Below are 18,913 nucleotides of genomic sequence, written 5' to 3'. Positions count from 1 at the left end.
GGGCGGAGCAGGACGCATCAACATCCGGGTCACTCTGTGCCTGAGGCGGGAGGCTGCGGTGAGTATGGGCGGCGGGAGGGCGACAAGAGTCGGACACGGGCTGGGGAGGCCGAGACCGCTGGTTCTGCGTGGAAACCCTCACGGAAAGGGGATGGCGAATGTCCTGGGCTCGTTAACAGCAGCAGTGGGGGCGGGGAGCGCGGCGGGGCCTCGCCGGAGGTGTAGCCGTTTTCCCGCCGAGCCGCCTGAGGGGTAAAAGCCCTCCGTAGGAAGCGGTGCAGCCGCGTTGATTCTCTAACCGATTTGAAACTTCATTGCCTTGGCTTTTCAGAAAACTGCCCAGCCTTGCCGTTGTAGTCCCTCTCTGCGCTCCGGGCTAGCTCCTCGATAGCTCCCCTGTGTCCCTAGGCAGAAGCTTGTGGAATTCATCAGCAAAAGAAAAGGCTCTGCACTGAGGACCTGTATCAGCACATCCATCCCCAGCTCTACAGGTCAGTACTGCTGAAATGCACTTGGCAGCCTCCGGCGCTGGAGATGTGTATTTTTCACAGCAGAGCTTGCAGTGGGAGCGCTGAGGTGCCGCTGGCTGCTTTGTGGTGTGTTTTCCTCTTATTTTTCACGCATTTTGCTGATAAAGTAGTGCCAGCAAGATTGCGCTAAGTCTGGAAGGCACACACACAGAAAAGTTAGGAACGGCATTTGGTATTGCAATAAATACACTGAAATACTTCATGTTATCTCCTGTTCAAACTGAGCGATAGGAGCTAGAATGGAGATTTGGGAGTAGAAAACTGAGTCAGTTGACTTTGTAGTCAGTGATAGGGTGACCTATGGGGATAGCAGTAATGTTTTGGCAACGTAGAGTTGTGATGGTTTGAGTTTTACCCGTGTGTGTCCCCCTTATGAAATCACGCAGACTAGATTCAGCCAGATGGAAATTAAGGAATGAAGCTTTATATTTAGAGCTTAGCACAGTACACAAGCAGATATTTACAATATATACATCTATATACAGAAATATACAAGTTAAAAAGTAATATGGAAACACAACACCCCTCTCAGAAACCAGAGTCCCCAGGAGAGGCTCCCAAGCACCCTTCCACCTTCTTTCCACCCTTCTGCCTTATGCCAGAGGTTGTCTTACGTGGAAGGTGAGTTTGGAGGATGGGCCAGGGAGATTAGAAAGCAGAAGGATTAGTTACACAGAAAGCAGGTTAGGGAGAAAAGTACAGGCACCATCTGCGACAGAGACCCACTGGGTTATCTGTGTTTATGTTCTTGTTTTTATACAACTCAGCAAGACTATGAGTGAAGTAGACATCAGCATTGTTTCTTTTCACAGCCTATAATCTAGTTTTTCTCACTAAAATATTCCATCTAGCCTCAAACTAGCACAGTAGTAATTCTTAATGCACTTTAATGAGCAGAGTGAGCACTGAAATATTTAGTGAGAGAAGTGTATGAACATAAAGGGGCTGATGCTGGGAAAAATGACAGTGGCAGTGAAGAAAGATGACGGAATGGTGTGTTGCAAATTCAGATGGCTTGAAGGGCGACGAGGCTGGTGAGAGGCCTCGAGCAGAAACCCTACGAGGAGAGGCTGAGGGAACTGGGATTGTTTAGCCTGGAGAAGAGGAGGCTCAGGGGTGACCTTATTGCTGTCTACAACTACCTGAGGGGTGGTTGTGGCCAGGAGGAGGTTGCTCTCTTCTCTCAGGTGGCCAGCACCAGAACGAGAGGACACAGCCTCAGGCTGCACCAGGGGAAATTTAGGCTCGAGGTGAGGAGAAAGTTCTTCACTGAGAGAGTCATTGGACACTGGAATGGGCTGTCCGGGGAGGTGGTGGAGTCGCCGTCCCTGGAGCTGTTCGAGGCAGGATTGGACGTGGCACTTGGTGCCACGGTCTAGCCTTGAGCTCTGTGGTGGAGGGTTGGACTTGATGATCTGTGAGGTCTCTTCCAACCCTGATGATACTGTGATTCTTCATCGCTCTTCGCTAGCAACATTGGGCAAAACTATCCATGTTTGAACTTTTAAGTAAATGTCTTGTAATCCCTTGACTGACTTTTGCTTTGATCAGAACAGTTTCCAGGTGGAAATAACACTTGAGATAGCTTAAAACTTTATGAAGTTGCTGCATTGAGCCTATTCAATAGTTTTGTGCTTTGCTGCCAAAATTTTCTTGTTTCAGGGTTCTTTCCCCCCACCCCTAAACTGATAGTGAAGTAGATATAGTTGTGATGGGAGAAGAATTAATATTCTAGTTGAAGCACAATACGAGGAAAGCACCAGGATACCTGCAGAGAAGTCTTGAGTTGTAGAAGACTAGAAAGATGCAGGCAAGACTGCGATAAAGGAGGGCAGCAATTAAAGGGGAGCTACTTGAATGAAAAAGCTGGAGGAGCAAGGAGTGAACATGGAGTTGGATTAATCAGGTCTGTAGTTAATAATCAGAATGAGTGTGTAGTCAGTGTTCAGCTTTTGCGGAAGATCGTTAGAGAAATCGAATTGCTTGAAAAACAGCCTCTTTCTAATCTTGTGAAAATTCTGCATCGCATAGTAGGCAGTCAAGACAGGGCCCTGTTCAAGGCTTGCTATCCTTATGTCTTTTTGCAGCTCCTCTGCCAGTTAGTATCTTGGCTGCACAGTGGAAAATTGCCTCCTAAGAACTTTGTTAGACAGAGCAGGCACACATTGCTACACGGGAGTAGGTCGGATGGGGGAGCTGTAGTGTTTGGGTTTTTTCCACATTCTATGATGAGGGAATTAGAAGTGATAGAAATCAGAGATAAACATGATGAACTTCAGGAAATAATGATATAAAACTGATATAATGCTAATAGGGGGTGCTGCAAGGAACTGTTGCTTTAGCTTTTAAGGGTATCGCTTACAAAATGGTGTGGTTTTTATGCTTGTAAGGCAGGTGTATCCCTCTTTTGTGCAAATAAGTAAGTTGTTTTCTTATGCTTCTTAGCAAAACAGCCCAAAATGTTCCAGCTAGTGGAGCTTTTGTTAAGGCTGTACATTTTCTCTTTTTTTGTCAGTTGCTAAAGAACTACAGTATGACATGATGTTATCCTTGTATCCTTGGTGAAAATTGTTCTACTGAATGTGTTATTCTAAGAATTACCAAACATTCTTCTGCATGATTAAGGTGCTCTTTAGTTATCTTTGTGAAGGACTTTAATCAGAAATACAGGTTTCTAGAAAGCAGCTTAGTCTAGAAAGAGCCTAGTCTTTACCTACCCTTGTGAAAAAAAGTAATTTGGGAGCATGAAAATGGGGATAAAGATGTAACAAAAGTATGGAAATCAGTACCTCTTTCTGTGTCATAGGGGCACAAGTTAGCTTTGGTTCATTTTATAGAAAATAGGGGACAGACAAATGATTGAAGAAGAAAAGACATAAGTTATTATTTGGTATCCTACGAAGAAAGTGGTAATTACAGAATATTTTAATTCCCTTTGTTGGTGAATTTTCTGTTAGGAAATGTAGATCTGTTTACAGAAGTTTTAATTGAGTCAGATGACACAAATTTTGTCAGCAGTCAAAATATGTTTTACATGTACTTACTAAAGTAAGATGTTGCATATTTGGGTTATAGATCAATACATTCACAGAGATGAATGCATATTTAATGACTTGTTAATTGATCATACTAAGGTGTATCAGGCATTACATAAGCTACCTTTTAGTATCTGCTTTTTAATTTTCACTTACATTACAGTACAACTAAACTGCCCTATGGCATTCCTTGTACAAACTTGACTTTTTTTCCCTGTAATTTAAATTAATCTAGGACTTCTGTTTATGAGATCCCAAAACAATTTGATACATCAGCATACGTACTGCTCTACTAATCCCCGTCAGCAGCATGGGGAGGGGTCTGCCTTGACCACCCAGGGCAACTTCTTTTGCCTACATATGGTCTTAGAAACTTTATTGTAGGGTCACAGAGAAAGACCATTGCCACATACTAATGTATATTGATTCTTTGGAAGGGCAGAGGTTCGCGCTGACTACTTGCACATGTGAGTAAAATCTGACAAGACAGATAAGACTATTGTTTCCTTAGTTTGGAAACAAGTGTACAGGTAGCTTCATGTCTTAGAATCATAGAATGCTTTATGTTGGAAAGGACCTTTAAAGGTCACCTAGTCCATCCATCTCCAGTCAAAAGGGCTGTCTTCAACTGCGTCACATTGCTTCTCTTACCTGGATGGGGCATCTACCACCTCTCTGGGCAACCTGGGACATGGTCTCACAATCCACAGTAAAAAAAGTTATTCCTTCTATCTAGTCTACATCTCCCCTCTTCTAGTTTAAAACCATTACCCTGTGTCCTGTCAAAACAGGACCTATCAAAACCTGTCCCCATCTCTCTTATAGGCCCCTTTAATTATGAGAAGCTGCAGTAAGGCCTTCCAGGATTCTTCCCCAAGCTGAACAATTCCAACTTTTTCACCCTGTTCCCACAGAAGAGAAGGTCTAGTCCTCTGATCATTTTTGTAGCCTACTCCGGACCTGTTGCAACAGGTTAATGTCCTCTTGGCTGGAGGGCTCCATAGCTGGACTCCAGCTTGGAGTATGTGTCTGGCTGTACAATGAAACCGTATCTAAAATCTCTGTGATTTATCACAAATTCAGATTTACTTCTAACCAGTAGGGGGAAAAAAAGCATATATGGCACATAAAAAGCATATGTTAATTTCTTTTTTGGGGTGTGTCAGGTTAGAGATCTGGAAGCATTCTGGGCTTTTGGTGGTGATTTAAGCTGTAGGAAGAGTGGTGGCTCAAATCCCATACAGCAAGGACAAATGTATATTTCCACTGCTTTAAGTAACTCCTAATGTCAACACAGTTTAAGACTGCACAACAGCAGCTTTTGATTATTGTTATTAATCATTAGCTCTAACAGCCTATCATAACAAGATGCAATTAAGACACATTGATGTCTAACACATTGATACCACACATTCATAAATGTGATGCATTTTTATTGTACTGAGGTTGTGCACACAAACTGGAACATATCATGACAGATACTATTGCCAAACTTTCTGAATTTGGAAAGTAAATGAACCAGCAATGTCCTCTCTATAATAGGAGATGCACAATGTAGGGCTGTATATAATCACAATGCCTCAACACAGTGCTTAAATAATTAGAGGGAATCATCACTGATCTTTTTTTTTTTCTAAGTCTAAGTGTCCCCTGCCTTGTTTTAAGCAACAAGGATGTCTTTGAGGAAATAACTGTAAAACAATGCAGAGTGGACATGCCATTGTTCATGTTTTAACACTGCTCCAGCTTTGGGCATTTTAATGACACTCATTACATACAGACGGTGGGAAGTTCTGAGCATACTGCTCTACTGTACAGCTCAATTAGTTGGGTTTGCTTTTCTACTCAGTTATGTCAATCCTAAAGCAGCACAGTGCAAAGGATAATCAAGAGTTTTGAAAGTTATTTCATCAGTTTGCAGGTAGCTCGTGTGTACTAGTGGAAACTTAGGGCCTCTCTACACATGGTAATTTTGTTACTGCAGTAGTCCAACTTGATACTCCATCATGTACTCTTGAAATAGTGACACTGAACTACTAGTAAGAAACAGTGGCTTCTAAAAAACTAACACAGTTTTTTCATCCCTCAGTGAATCTGTGCTTGAGATATGCCTGAGATGTGGCATGTAAAAAATTACAGCTTTCTGAGTTAAACTCCAGATAATTAGACCACTTAAAATATTTAGGTGTAGATTTTAATATCCTGTCAAATGTTTATTAACATTCAGTTCTTGTCGGCTTTTGTAGGTGATTATGAAAAATACTAGCAGCTTACTGTTTGCCTTTTTTTTCCAGTGGTTGACACAAAATACATGCTTCCAAGCTACTACAAAACACACATTCTCTGTAAGAAAAAAGGTGATGTGACATGGTGTTTGACGTAGCACCTTTCCTATATTAACATACAAAAATATATTTTGTTAAAAGTTAACAAAAATAAATTTCCTTTTTTAAAAAGCCAGACAAGTTTCTTTCTGGGACGGAAACTCCATTTGCCTATGTTTTTCCTAAAGTAAGCCTCCTAAACTGGTGGCTTCCAGCTCTCTCTCTGGCTCTCCATGCAATGTGCCTAAGGTTACTGCAAAGAGCATTCCTTCCTTAAGTACCTTTTTAATGTGAATCCCTGGAACAGTGGCTGAAAATTCCTTGCTTAAAATCTGTTGTCAGAGACTGGTGAATTTAAGAGATGGGGTTAGAACAGCATCAAAAGGCATCTGAGCGTTCTTGCTGTACTGTGACTTTGAGTCATACTCTTAGCTGTTTTAATGTTTTGGCTTTATTCTTTATATTAATCTTGAGAAATAACATGAGACACTGATAGGTTATGGCAAGCTTGTGTCAAAGTACCTTGTACTTCAGTTTTCAGGGGCTTGACATAAACTAAGGGAAAGAATTATTTTGTTTTCAATGAAATGGTTTATCCTCTGTGTTTAAGGACAACCTAATGTATAAAGGGTAAATCTTCTGACCATGGGAAATTTAAGTGGTTCTCTTGAGATTTTCATTGGATTAAAAAAAAACAACACACCAAATTCAAACCTAAAACATTTCCCTTGCTCCCCTTTTTGTAGACTCCTGCAAGAATGTTGCCACAGTATGTTCTAATGATCAACTACTAATTCGAATGCAATATTATAATAAGGAGGATATCACGATAACAGTGAAACATGCCTACAAGTCATATACCCATGTACAGTGAAACCATTCCTCTGAAGATGAAGCAAGACACTTGAAACTAAGAAGTTACTTTATAGGCAGTTGAGGTTTTGATGCTTTTCCAGGAGTTCCTTGACTAGTTTCTCTAAGGAGAAGAGATGCTCATCTGCATCTTCTGGCACAAGATTTCTGATAGAATTAGCAAGTTCAAAGAGATATTCTGTGTTTCTTCCACTAGGACCAACAGAATTACAAATCTGTTCAGCGATTTCTTCCAGAGGTGCTGGACCAAGGTAGTTTGGGTTGTCACAAGTTCCAATGTACAACAACACATCAAATGGTTTTACTGACAGGTCCTTTGGGTAGAAAATTACAGTTGTAGTCCTGTAGCCTCCCTTTTCTCTGAAGTCCAGGTATGCCTTCACTTCACATTCTTGTCCTGCTGGCAATCTGTAAGCAACACCCCATACACACCCCTGTCGGAAGACATAGAAGAAAATCCAAGCAGTGTTCATAAAGATACTTACAAATTAATGTATTTTATTGTATTTAGGCAAAACTTTCTTATATTAATTTTCTTCCATTTTCAGTCTTTTTACAGCTATTCCTCATACTGTTTGTAGGACTCATAAAAGCTTTATCTAGGCAATCTGCAGTCAAAATGGTAATTATGCAGGTGGATCATGTGCTTTCTTACTAATGGCAAGGCCTTTCTTACCAAACAATTTAACACTGCACTTAATTTTGAAGTAGTAAATTGACAGCTCCTTAGCAGCCAAGGCCAAAAGTGTACAGAGTATCTCCCTGACCTCACGAAATTTGTATCTGAAAATTAAAGTGCCAAATTCAGAGTAATTTTGATCAGATCTCTTAATTTCTAAGGACCCAAATGTCACCTACATCTGTTAAACATACATGGAGGGATGAGCGTGGTAATGTTACTGCACTGAAGCTGAATTGCTGAGCTGAGAGATTAACCTAATTTTGCAAAATAAATGTGGCATCTCCAGCACCTCACCAAAGAGGATAAATTTCATTACAGGCTTTGAAAACCTGAATATTTAATTATCCTCTTCACAAATATCTCTGGGAAAGTGACTGCTCCAACCCAGAGCTTTCCAGTGGGAAAGATCCGTAAAAAAATCTGTACTTGTAAGATAGCTTCTTTACTATCAAACAGAATTAGAAATGGCTAAGATGTAACTCTTAAGTACTTTTGTAAACAGAAAAATCTTGATTTTCCTACAGCTTGCATGATTGTTTCATCTTCCCTCCCTCCCCAGCCCAGGCAAAACACTCTTAAGAAACAACATCCATGTGAGACGTAGGGAAAAGGTCAAAAGATAAGCAAGAATGGCAGACATGGACCAATTACAGGTTCCTCTAAATAAGATCCAATTTCACAACACTATATAGAAAACAAAAGCACAGTTGAAGCATTTCATACCTTAATTGTTCTATCTGCTTAGCAAAAACTAAAGCAAGGGTATCTTTTTTTCTTATTACTGCAAAGTGATCTTGATTTGTTTCTGTTTTCCTTTGGGGAGGGCAAGTTTACAATTCTGACCCAACATCTGGGGTCTGTTATTGTTGTACTGCCACCACTGTACAAATGCTGGAAGTACAATTCTGCATCTTATAAATTGATAGATGAAGTAATTGTTCTGGAAAATCCATTAAAATATATCTGGTGATAACTGCCCTAAACTACTGCCAGTTTCTTATGAATTTATTTGAAACAATGAAGTGTCATTACTCTAACTACAAGAAATCTGGAGAGAACTTTTAACTGCACTAAAGATAACTCCATAATTTGCTTGGAGAAAAGTAAAAATTAATAGACTTACTACACTGGTTGGGAATGCAACTGGAAGTTCTGTACACTACAGAGACAGAACAGGAGTACTATACCTCAGGATCTTCAACCAGAGTCACAACTCTTCCAGGCTAAAATAAAAATGAAAAAGTTCTGTTAGAGGCCTTTACCCTAAATCATAAGCAAAACAAAAGAATTAAGGGGGAAAAAAGTAACAAAAGGATCAGATCAGAGAACTAATTCAGGACGGTCTCAATAAGATCTATTTTTTGAGCCAGTACAAATATATTCTGATAATAGGTTTTTATTTTTATTAGTAAGTTAGTTAAATTCTTAGTGCAAAGTGTCTGCAACACAGAAATTAAGCACAGTCATAAAAAGGGATGTTTTGAATGTCTCTGCTCTCTGTGTGGTTTCCAAACTTTAAAATAGTGACAGTAATCCATTGATGTGAAAACTATCCTCAAGGAACACACACGTTCCTCAGTCAGGCAGCTTCTCCACACTACTCTTTTTTTTTAAATCTCCAGTACTTTTTTTTAATTGGTGAACTTTGTGACCTGTATTCAAAAATGTCATAGCCATGGAAAATAACCTAACACTGAAGTACAGCTTGTACAGAACCAAGCAAGATGTTAACATGTCTGGCTGGGGTTGCACTAGCTAGATTTTAGCAAATGTTAATTACACAATAGGACAAATGTCAACACCTAGGGTTAGAAGATCCTACTTAATTAGATGTTTTTGAACAAAAAATATTTGCTGGCAATTTTTTAAGCATCATGTTACTGTGCAAAAGACTTCTTTTCCTCTGCACTTCCCTCTCCTAGCTCCTTCTGCCTTATTGGGCAGAGGGAGGATACCTTGGCAAAGGCTTATTGTTCAGTAAGTTCATTCTTGCAGGGAGTAAGAAGACAATTTGTAAATACTGAAAATTGATGTACTTGAATGCATGCCTTTCATTTAATCTTAGCCGACTTGAAATCTGGGTCTTTTTATGACTCATCACTACTAATTGCATTGACGTGTTACCTTTCTGTCTGGTGAGCTTGTGTTTGTCTCTCTGGCACAGTAAAAATGAAGGGTTTTCTTCTTGGCAAGCCATGCAGTCTTTTGGTAACCAGCCAAACATGAAATGCCATTTTTGCCGAGCACTTCATAGATATCATCCAGCACAGATATTCAGTATCAGATCTTTTAATAATCTTAAAGGCTATTTATATGCTCAGAAGTACTGTGTTTTTTCATTTTTATACCAGTTCTCTTCCCAGCACCAGTGATCTATTCCTCATCTGACTGATAAAATAAGGCAGTGAAACAAAATGAGTGCTAATTGATTATAACGTCAGTGGGTGTTCCTTTTGGGAAGTAATGGCATCATAAATGCATCTATTCATCCAGTCTACTTCAAACCAGTCTCAACCAGTGAATTAACGAGGACTGTTTGCTAGAATTCAGTTTATTATCTGGTAGCAAGTCAATACATTCAGCTAGTGACAGTACTGAAGGATTCACCCCTTGGACTGTTTATCTACAGACTGTATCTTAACAAATATACTCTAGACAACAATAGTGTACTCAGGCAAACAGAGAGGAAAGCCACTTTAATAGAGGGGAAAATTCTGATGATCAAATATTTCCCTGAGTACTTTGTTTAACAGACAGGAATACACATTGTCAGAACTGCCATGCTAAGATAGAAACTAGTGGTCAGTCTGTTAAACATGCTGTCTTTTTTTAGTCTCTCTTGTGGCCATAAGTACTTCCCTGACCTGTGTACTCAATAGTGGTCACTAAGATTTTGTAAATGATGGATTAAAGAGACATTCCATGGATGAAACAACAACTCTCATTACCAGAAATTTCTGTATCTGAAACTAAATACTAAATGAAGCCTGGTTCGGCAAGAGAGCAGGACCCAGGCTAGCTCAGCTGAAACGCGCTTTCTCGCAGCCTTTTTTCTCCTCTTTTCTTGAGGCTCTCTCGCTCTGAGGAGCCCAGAGGGAGGCAGGGAGCGGCAAGCAGGCGCTAAGTGCTCGCAGGAAGGTGAGTCAGAGGGCGGTGCCTGGCGAGCGGCACATTTAAACGAGGAGCGGCAGAGGCGAAGCCACAGCCTGGTTCGGCAAGAGAGCAGGACCCAGGCTAGCTCAGCTGAAACGCGCTTTCTCGCAGCCTTTTTTCTCCTCTTTTCTTGAGGCTCTCTCGCTCTGAGGAGCCCAGAGGGAGGCAGGGAGCGGCAAGCAGGCGCTAAGTGCTCGCAGGAAGGTGAGTCAGAGGGCGGTGCCTGGCGAGCGGCACATTTAAACGAGGAGCGGCAGAGGCGAAGCTAGTTGTCTCTGCTGAGCCCAGCGCGCGCCGCTGGTAAAAAAAAAAAAAAAAAAAAAAAAAAAAAAAAAAAAAACCCACCACAGCTAACAACTCGCAGCAGACCTTCAGGATAGCAGACATGGTTCGAACTAGGTCCAAGCTGTATAATACTTGTAAAACTGTGGGCACCCAAACAGAGCCCACCTGTAGGAGTGCAGGCGTCCAGACGTCTGGATGTGAGGAGTGCTGGAGCCTGGCACTCGACACAGGCAATGGCTGCATTAGGTGTGAGCAGATTGATTGTCTGCTTACCCTGGTGGCTGAACTCAAGGGAGAGGTGGAACGACTGAAGGCTGAAAGGGAAGGTACAAAAGAGCAACATGCTCTGCAGTCCCCCTTGCCAGAGGGAGACGAACAGAGCAACCAAGAAGAATGGATGCAGGTGCCTGCCAGAAGGGGCAAGGGAAAACCCTTCCAGCCATCTTCACATCCCCAGCTGCCCTTACATAACAGATATAGGGCGCTAGAGGTTGAGGATGAGGTGATCCTGGAGCAGGCAGAAGCATCACCAGCTGGGAGGGCAACTCAGTTGCCCCCTCGCATCAGAACAAGTACCCAGAAAAAAAAGAGGAGGGTAATTGTTATTGGTGATTCCCTTCTGCAGGGAACAGAGGGCCCCATATGCCGACCAGACCCCTTCCACAGGGAGGTCTGCTGCCTCCCTGGAGCCCAGGTCAGGGATGTTACCAGGAGGCTGCCTACTGTAGTGCAGCCCTCTGATTACTATCCCTTATTAGTTATACAGGCAGGGAATGATGAGATTAATAACAGAGGGCTAAAAGCTATCAAAAGGGACTTTAAGACACTGGGGAAAGCAGTTGAGGGAGCAGGGGCACAGGTAATCTTTTCATCTATACCCTTAGTCACAGGCTGGAATACAGAGAAGAATAAGAAAGCATATTTGATGAACAAGTGGCTCAGAGGTTGGTGCATCCAACATAACTTTGGATTCTTTGATATTGGGGAACTTCATCTTGCCACAGGTCTGCAATCAGCAGATGGGACACAACTATCACAGAAGGGGAGAAGGACCCTGGCACATGAGCTGGCTGGGCTTGTTGAGAGGGCTTTAAACTAGAATGGAAGGGGGAGGGGGTTAAACATGACAGCACCAGAGATAAATCAAAGGGAATTGAGGAAGGTAGGCTAGAGCTAGGAGTAAAAGCAGCAGCCCAGCTGAAGTGCATGTACACTAATGCACGCAGTATGGGTAACAAACAAGAGGAGCTGGAAGCTCTGGTGCTGGAGGGAAACTATGATATTGTCGCCATCACTGAAACATGGTGGGATGGCTCACATGATTGGTGTGCTGTAATCAATGGCTACAGACTCTTCAGGAGAGACAGGCAAGGGAGAAAGGGCGGGGGAGTGGCTCTGTATATTAGGGATGCTCTGGATGTCATGGAGGTAGAAATCAGGGATGATCAAGTTGAGTCATTATGGGTGAGACTTAAGGCGAAGGCCAACAAGGCTGATATCCTGGTTGGAGTCTGTTACAGACCACCCAACCAGGAAGAAGAGGTTGATTTATTACTCTTTAAGCAACTGGAGGCTGCCTCAAGATCACCTGCCCTTGTTCTGGTGGGCGACTTTAACCTACCAGACATCTGCTGGGACTTAAACACTGCAGAGAAGAAGCAGTCTAGAAGGTTTCTGCAATGTGTGGAAGACAACTTCCTATCCCAGCTGTTACGTGAGCCTACCAGGGGGGCAGCCCTGCTTGACCTGCTGCTCACAAATAGAGAGGGGCTGGTAGGGGATGTGGTGGTTGGAGGCTGCCTGGGGTCCAGTGACCATGAAATTATAGAGTTTTCAATACGTGGAGAAACCAGGAGGGGCATCAACAGAACCTCCACACTGGACTTCCGAAGGGCAGACTTCAGCCTATTTAAGGAACTAATTCAGAAAGTTCCTTGGGAAATAGCCCTTAGAAACAAAGGGGTCCAGGAAGGTTGGACCTGCTTCAAGAAAGAACTCCTGCAGGCACAGGAGCAGGCAGTGCCACTGAGCCGGAAGATGAGCCGACGAGGGAGGCAGCCAGGCTGGATGGGCAGGGAGCTGCTGAAGGAATTAAAGATTAAAAAGAGAGTGTATCACCTTTGGAAAAGAGGGGAGGTGTCCCAGGAGAAGTTCAAGGAGGTTGCTAGGTCTTGTAGAGGAAAAATTAGAGAGGCAAAAGCCCACTTGGAGCTCAGGCTGGCCACAGCTGCCAAGGAAAATAAAAAGTGTTTCTTTAAATATATGAATAGCAAGAGAAGGGCCAAGGACAACCTCCAGTCCTTGTTAGATAGAGAGGGGAATAGAGTGACAAAGGATGAGGAAAAGGCAGAGGTGCTTAACACCTTCTTTGCCTCAATCTTCACTAGTGGGACAGGTTGTCTCCAGGACAGCTGGACTCCTGAAGTGGTGGATGGAGTCAGGGACCAGTACAGTCCCCCTCTAATCCATGAGGAAGCAGTAAGGGATCTGCTAAGTCACTTGGATCCTCACAAGTCCATGGGACCGGATGGGATCCACCCTAGGGTGCTGAGAGAGCTGGCAGCTGAGCTGGCCAAGCCACTCTCCATCATTTATCAGCAGTCCTGGCTCACTGGAGAGGTCCCTGAAGACTGGAAACTGGCCAATGTGATTCCCATACACAAGAAGGGTCATAAGGAGGAGCCAGAAAACTACAGACCTGTGAGCCTGACCTCAGTGCCAGGCAAGGTCATGGAACAGGTCATCTTGGGTGCCATCACAAAGCACCTACAGGATAGCCAAGGGATCAGGCCCAGCCAGCATGGGTTTAGGAAGGGCAGGTCCTGCCTCACCAACCTGATCTCCTTTTATGATCAGGTTACCCGCCTGGTGAATGTGGGGAAGGCTGTGGATGTAGTCTACTTGGACTTCAGCAAAGCCTTTGACACTGTCTGCCACAAGAAGCTCCTAGCCAAGCTGGCAGCTCATGGTTTGGACAGATTCACTCTGTGCTGGATCAAGAACTGGCTGGATGGCAGAGCTCAGAGAGTGGTGGTGAATGGTGCCACGTCCAGTTGGCAGCCAGTCACAAGTGGTGTTCCCCAAGGATCAGTGCTGGGCCCAGTCCTGTTCAATATCTTTATTGATGATCTGGACGAGGGCATTGAGTCCAGCATCAGTAAGTTTGCAGATGACACCAAGCTAGGAGCAGGTGTTGATCTGTTGGAAGGTAGGAGAGCCCTGCAGAGGGACCTGGACAGGCTGGATGGGTGGGCAGAGGCCAATGAGATGAGATTTAACAAGGCCAAGTGCAGGGTTCTGCACTTTGGCCACAATAACCCCAAGCAGCGCTATAGGCTGGGGACTGAGTGGCTGGAGAGCAGCCAGGAGGAAAGGGACCTGGGGGTACTGATAGATAGTAAGCTGAAGATGAGCCAGCAGTGTGCCCAGGTGGCCAAGAGAGCCAATGGCATCCTGGCCTGCATCAGGAACAGTGTGGCCAGCAGGACAAGGGAGGTTATTCTTCCCCTGTACTCAGCACTGGTCAGGCCACACCTTGAGTACTGTGTCCAGTTCTGGGCCCCTCAATTCAAGAAAGATGTTGAGGTACTGGAACATGTCCAGAGAAGGGCAACAAAGCTGGTGAGGGGCCTGGAGCACAAATCCTATGAGGAGAGGTTGAGAGAACTGGGCCTGTTTAGCCTGGAGAAGAGGAGGCTCAGGGGTGATCTTATTACTGTCTACAACTACCTGAAGGGACATTGTAGCCAGGTGGGGGTTGGCCTCTTCTCCCAGTTAACCAGCAATAGAACAAGGGGACACAGTCTCAAGTTGTGCCAGGGTAGGTATAGGCTGGATGTTAGGAAGAAGTTTTTCACAGAGAGAGTGATTTCCCATTGGAATGGGCTGCCCAGGGAGGTGGTGGAGGCACCGTCCCTGGGGGTCTTCAAGAAAAGACTGGATGAGGCACTCAGTGCCATGGTCTAGTTGACTGGCTAGGGCTGGGTGATAGGTTGGACTGGATGATCTTTGAGGTCTCTTCCAACCTGGTTGATTCTATGATTCTATGATTCTAAGATGAAATACTGAACAGCACCTAATCTTCAGGCTAGCTGTGTGACAAAAGCATGATCTATTTATCTACAGAAGGACAAGATATTTATTGTGTTAGCTTGCAGAGTCCTTGTCTCACATGGAACTACCTAAAACTTAACACTGTGAAGGAACCAGGGGTATTACCTCTGCTAGCTAAGTAAAGAAAATAGTAAGTCTGTCAGTGACAGGCTATACAATACAGACCAAACGCATTTTTGTCATGCCCAGAGAGCACTGACAAGGACAGACCTGACCTCCTACATCAGATGTCTGTGAGGGATTTGTGTCAATTCTGTGCAGCCAGAACTTAGAATCATAGAATGGCTTGGGTTGGAAGGGACCTTAAAGATCATCTGTTTCCACCCCCGTGCCATGGGCAGGGACACCTTCCATCAGAGCAGGTTGCTCAAGGCCTGATCCAACCTGGCCTTGAACACCTCCAGAGAGGGGGCATTCACAAGCTTCCCCTGGGCAACTTTGCCACCTTGCACAGGATAGGTATGCTCTCTGGCCATACTGGGATTTTCTAAGGCATCTGTTGTGGTAAGGGGCATCATCCCTCTGAATCACAAGGGAAGCCGCTGAGGAAAATTAAGTGCACATTTTTTCAGCACTTAATGTTTTTTATCATGTCAAGCCCTTAACTGCTGTACACTAGAGCTCCCGAGGTACTCCTGTCTTAAGAGTGTGCATGGCAGGAGATTCTTTACCATCCAGTAAAATGAGAAAACCAGTATTAACATGGTGCAGAGCCTGCACTGGAGTCTGTGACATTCTCCTAGCATGAGGGCTTTGTCTGCCTGCATAAAGACAGGTGCTCAGGACATTCCTGAAGCTTGGCTAATGTGTGCTAAACAATAGGGGTAAGCTGAAATAAGAGCTTCCACTGTTACATTGGTTTCAGCGGTACCATAAACTAAATTTACTAAATATAAACTAAAACTTACTAAACTAAAAATTACTAAATATTTACTGATAGAGGAATCAATATTTTTTGCATCTGGATGTAAGAGTAAAATGGAATTAAAAGGAACTATTACCTTAGAAATAATTTTCATTTCATTACATCACTTTTTTTTTCAGAAAGGGAGGTGTAAGTTTGCTTATAATTAGGAATATAATAATTTTAAATAGTTTCCTTAAAAGCACAAGTTTATCCAAACAAAGTGTAGCCTTTCCTAATTACTTTTCCATGGCTCACAATGGCTTAACAGGAGGCCAGCTATCCATCCTCTACCCTCTAGCTCTCACAACCATCACAAAGGCTATGAGGGAATCATGGAGTGGGAAGGCACCTTTGGAGATGCTCTCACCCAACCTCCTTTCCTTTCCATTTCACTTTTAACAAAGTAAAAACCTTTCATGATCTTAGTATGTTTAAGCTTATCCAGTAACACTGTGCAAGCAGAAACTCGGAGTTTATGTTTGGACAGAGGCACTGTTATCAAGTTTCCCCAGGATGTTTTCTAAACACATTGGAGGGCAGAGCCAGAACAGAGATCCTCCAAGTGTCTGGTCTGTTGGCGTGCCATGCCCTTGCCAGGTCCAGAAGAACAGCCAAACCAAGTGGGCTGAAGCTGGGAGGGAGGCAGGAGAGGAGTCAAATGTCACAGTTTTGTCAGCAGGAAGCTACTGGTGTGGTTCAAACCGCACTGTGATAATAATGGCTTCAAACCCTTGACCATGTTTACACTTCCTCGCTGTTCTGTGTAAACCCAAACCTCCAGGCTCTAGTGTTGGAGAAGGTTTATCTGAATCCTGCAGGTCTGCACTTCTGATGCCATTTTTTCTGAAGCTTGCACTAAGAAATCTGAATTTGCCATTTACCCTTTCATTACTTAGCCAGCAGTACTTTTTTCAGGGAGCACTGTTACTGCCTGGTAAAATTCAAGCTGTTTCAATGTCCTGTAAAAAAACATGGCCCAATGTTTAAGTTTTACACACTTTATAACCAGTTAACTGTATTACTGCAGTACAAGTTGAGCAGTTCAAGGTCATCAGAGTTTTGTATTAAAATCTTGCAGCCACTGTGGGGAAGAGTGCTGCATAATGTTTTGTTGCACATGTGGAATGTTGGAGCAACGAGTGTTTTCAGGAGTAGGTTTTTAACTTGTTGGCTACTATTGGTATGAAAGAACAGAAGGACCAGTTCCACTTAGTTGTAGCTCACCCACAAGAAATGCAATTCATCTCTGCTGCCATGGACTGTAAAGATTTTCTATCAGAGAGCATTTGGCCTGGTGAAATGTGAGGTCTCGGCAGTGTTTCTGTAGTTTTGCAAGGCTCTGTATGCCTGCAGATGGTGGTTCCGGATACGCTTCCTGGTACCACTCCGTGCTAGTGGGTGGTAACCTGGTGGGGCCATTCTGGGAAATTTCCAGTATCTGCATGAAGGCAGGTGCTCCAAGTATTCCCCTGAATTTCAGCTTTCCCCACAGAGGAGAAGGCAGTGAGGTCACCAAGGATACTTGCAAAAGGAGGAACTACTGCCCTGTGCAGGCTTTTCAAGTCTTGTCTCCTAAGCAGGGGAGGCCGATGAGGTCACGCTCTTTTATGCCCCGTCCTAGCTTCTGCATGTGCTTTTCAATTCATCCAAATTCAAAAGCAGCAAAGAATCTTCCCAATTCTCACCCAAACACCATCTTTGAAAGGAGATGACTGGTCAGTGAGCAATCGGTTCTCCTGCTGATAAAGAACACAGGGCAGGTCTGGATAGAGAACCGTGTGTGATGGATGTCACACCGGTTCTAAGTAGTGATATTTAGAACTAGATGAACATTTCTTCCATGCTACATGTAGGCTGCTGTGTTTTATTTATAAAAAGATTTATTTATGCCTTTTCTGGAGGAGCTCTTAAAGCCATATTCCAGTTTGAGAGTGGTTACCAGGATGCAGGTTAGACAACTGCTTTAGTGAGCATCAGGAAAATGTGATAGAAACCCAGTATTCACAGTAGATTATTTGCTGGAGAGATGCATGCAGGTCTCAGGTTCTACACGTTTATTACCAGTTTCCATTTTTGTTGACAGTATCTGCAGCTGTCAAGAGCAGTCCTGCCACATCAAAATCCTTAATCTAAACTGCTGTATGCTTCTGTAACCTTCTTTAACATATAATTCATAACAGCTCAGCAAATAAGGTCGAAAGCTTTTTTCTTGTTTTTTTTTTCCCTTTCCAAACAGTAAATATTTTCTCCTCCAAGAGTTTTCATATGGAAGTAAACCAGCTGGAAAACAGTGAAGTACTCAGATCGGTGTTTCTGGCCTTGACTTAGCAGCCCTTCTCTCCAATGCCGGACAGTCAGTTACTTAATGCCTACAGGAACTATATATCTGTATCCTAGTACCTATAACTAACTCGGTTCATTTCGATAGACTTAACATAGTATTTTAAGGTTTTTTTTGTTAAGAAAAAAAGAAGGGCAAGTGGCAATAACCTCAAGGACTGCAGGAGGACAGCGGAGCTCCCGAGTCCGGAGAGCCAGGGATCCCGGATGCGAGGCAACAGCAGCCCCTTCGGCCCGGGGCCGCCGCCGCCGCTTCACGGAACTTGATCCACTCGAACCGCGGGGCTGGGGCCCGGCCCGCTCCCCGCGGCGGGGATCGAGGCCCCCGAGTGCCGCTGCTGCCGTGAGGCGCCTGCCCCGTCCTCTGCCCCGCGCCGCGCCGCGCCTCACCTTGCCCGGCATCCCGCGGTGGTCGGTGCTGCCCTGCCAGAAGCGGCGGCTGTAGCCCTGGATGCGGCCTACCATCTTCTCCTCGTAAGGAAAATCCACTTTCCAGATGAGGGAGCCGTAGCCAAACACCCACATGGCTACACTGAGTGCTGCCGGGCGGCCAGGCCCGGCTGGGAGGAGGCCGGGCGTGCGCACTGCCGGCGGGGCGGCCCCACGGCCGGCGGCGGGAGGAGCCGCGGGGCTGCTGTGTGATGGCAGCGCGGCGGCCGTGGTGGCTCTCT

General features: G+C 44.1%; 2 protein-coding genes across 3 annotated transcripts in view; one reads left to right on the top strand and one right to left on the bottom strand.

The window, feature by feature from the left end:
• Nucleotides 1-4: 4 nt before the first annotated feature.
• The window catches only part of ASB3 (ankyrin repeat and SOCS box containing 3), a 31,067-nt gene continuing 12,158 nt past the window's right edge, over nt 5-18,913 (top strand). Inside the window, exons 1-2 of one of the 2 annotated variants that reach the window (XM_064145962.1) lie at nt 5-58; nt 332-491. The gene's annotated coding sequence lies outside the window, so the exon portion shown is untranslated. Of the gene's footprint in view, nt 59-78; nt 492-18,913 lie in introns of those variants that run through there. The other variant, XM_064145963.1, reaches the window with a different exon arrangement.
• CHAC2 (ChaC glutathione specific gamma-glutamylcyclotransferase 2) lies at nt 4,982-18,901 on the bottom strand. The gene is made up of 3 exons (XM_064145968.1): nt 18,633-18,901; nt 8,632-8,667; nt 4,982-7,196 (listed from the first exon to the last, which is right to left on the bottom strand). Exons 1-3 carry the CDS (start codon nt 18,765-18,767, stop codon nt 6,813-6,815), a joined length of 555 nt encoding a protein of 184 aa, XP_064002038.1. The 5' UTR covers nt 18,768-18,901; the 3' UTR covers nt 4,982-6,812.

The sequence above is a fragment of the Pogoniulus pusillus genome, chromosome 7, assembly GCF_015220805.1.
Source record: "Pogoniulus pusillus isolate bPogPus1 chromosome 7, bPogPus1.pri, whole genome shotgun sequence".
In the NCBI taxonomy this organism is placed as follows: Eukaryota; Metazoa; Chordata; class Aves; order Piciformes; family Lybiidae; genus Pogoniulus; species Pogoniulus pusillus.
This window is presented reverse-complemented; position numbering and strand designations above follow the sequence as displayed.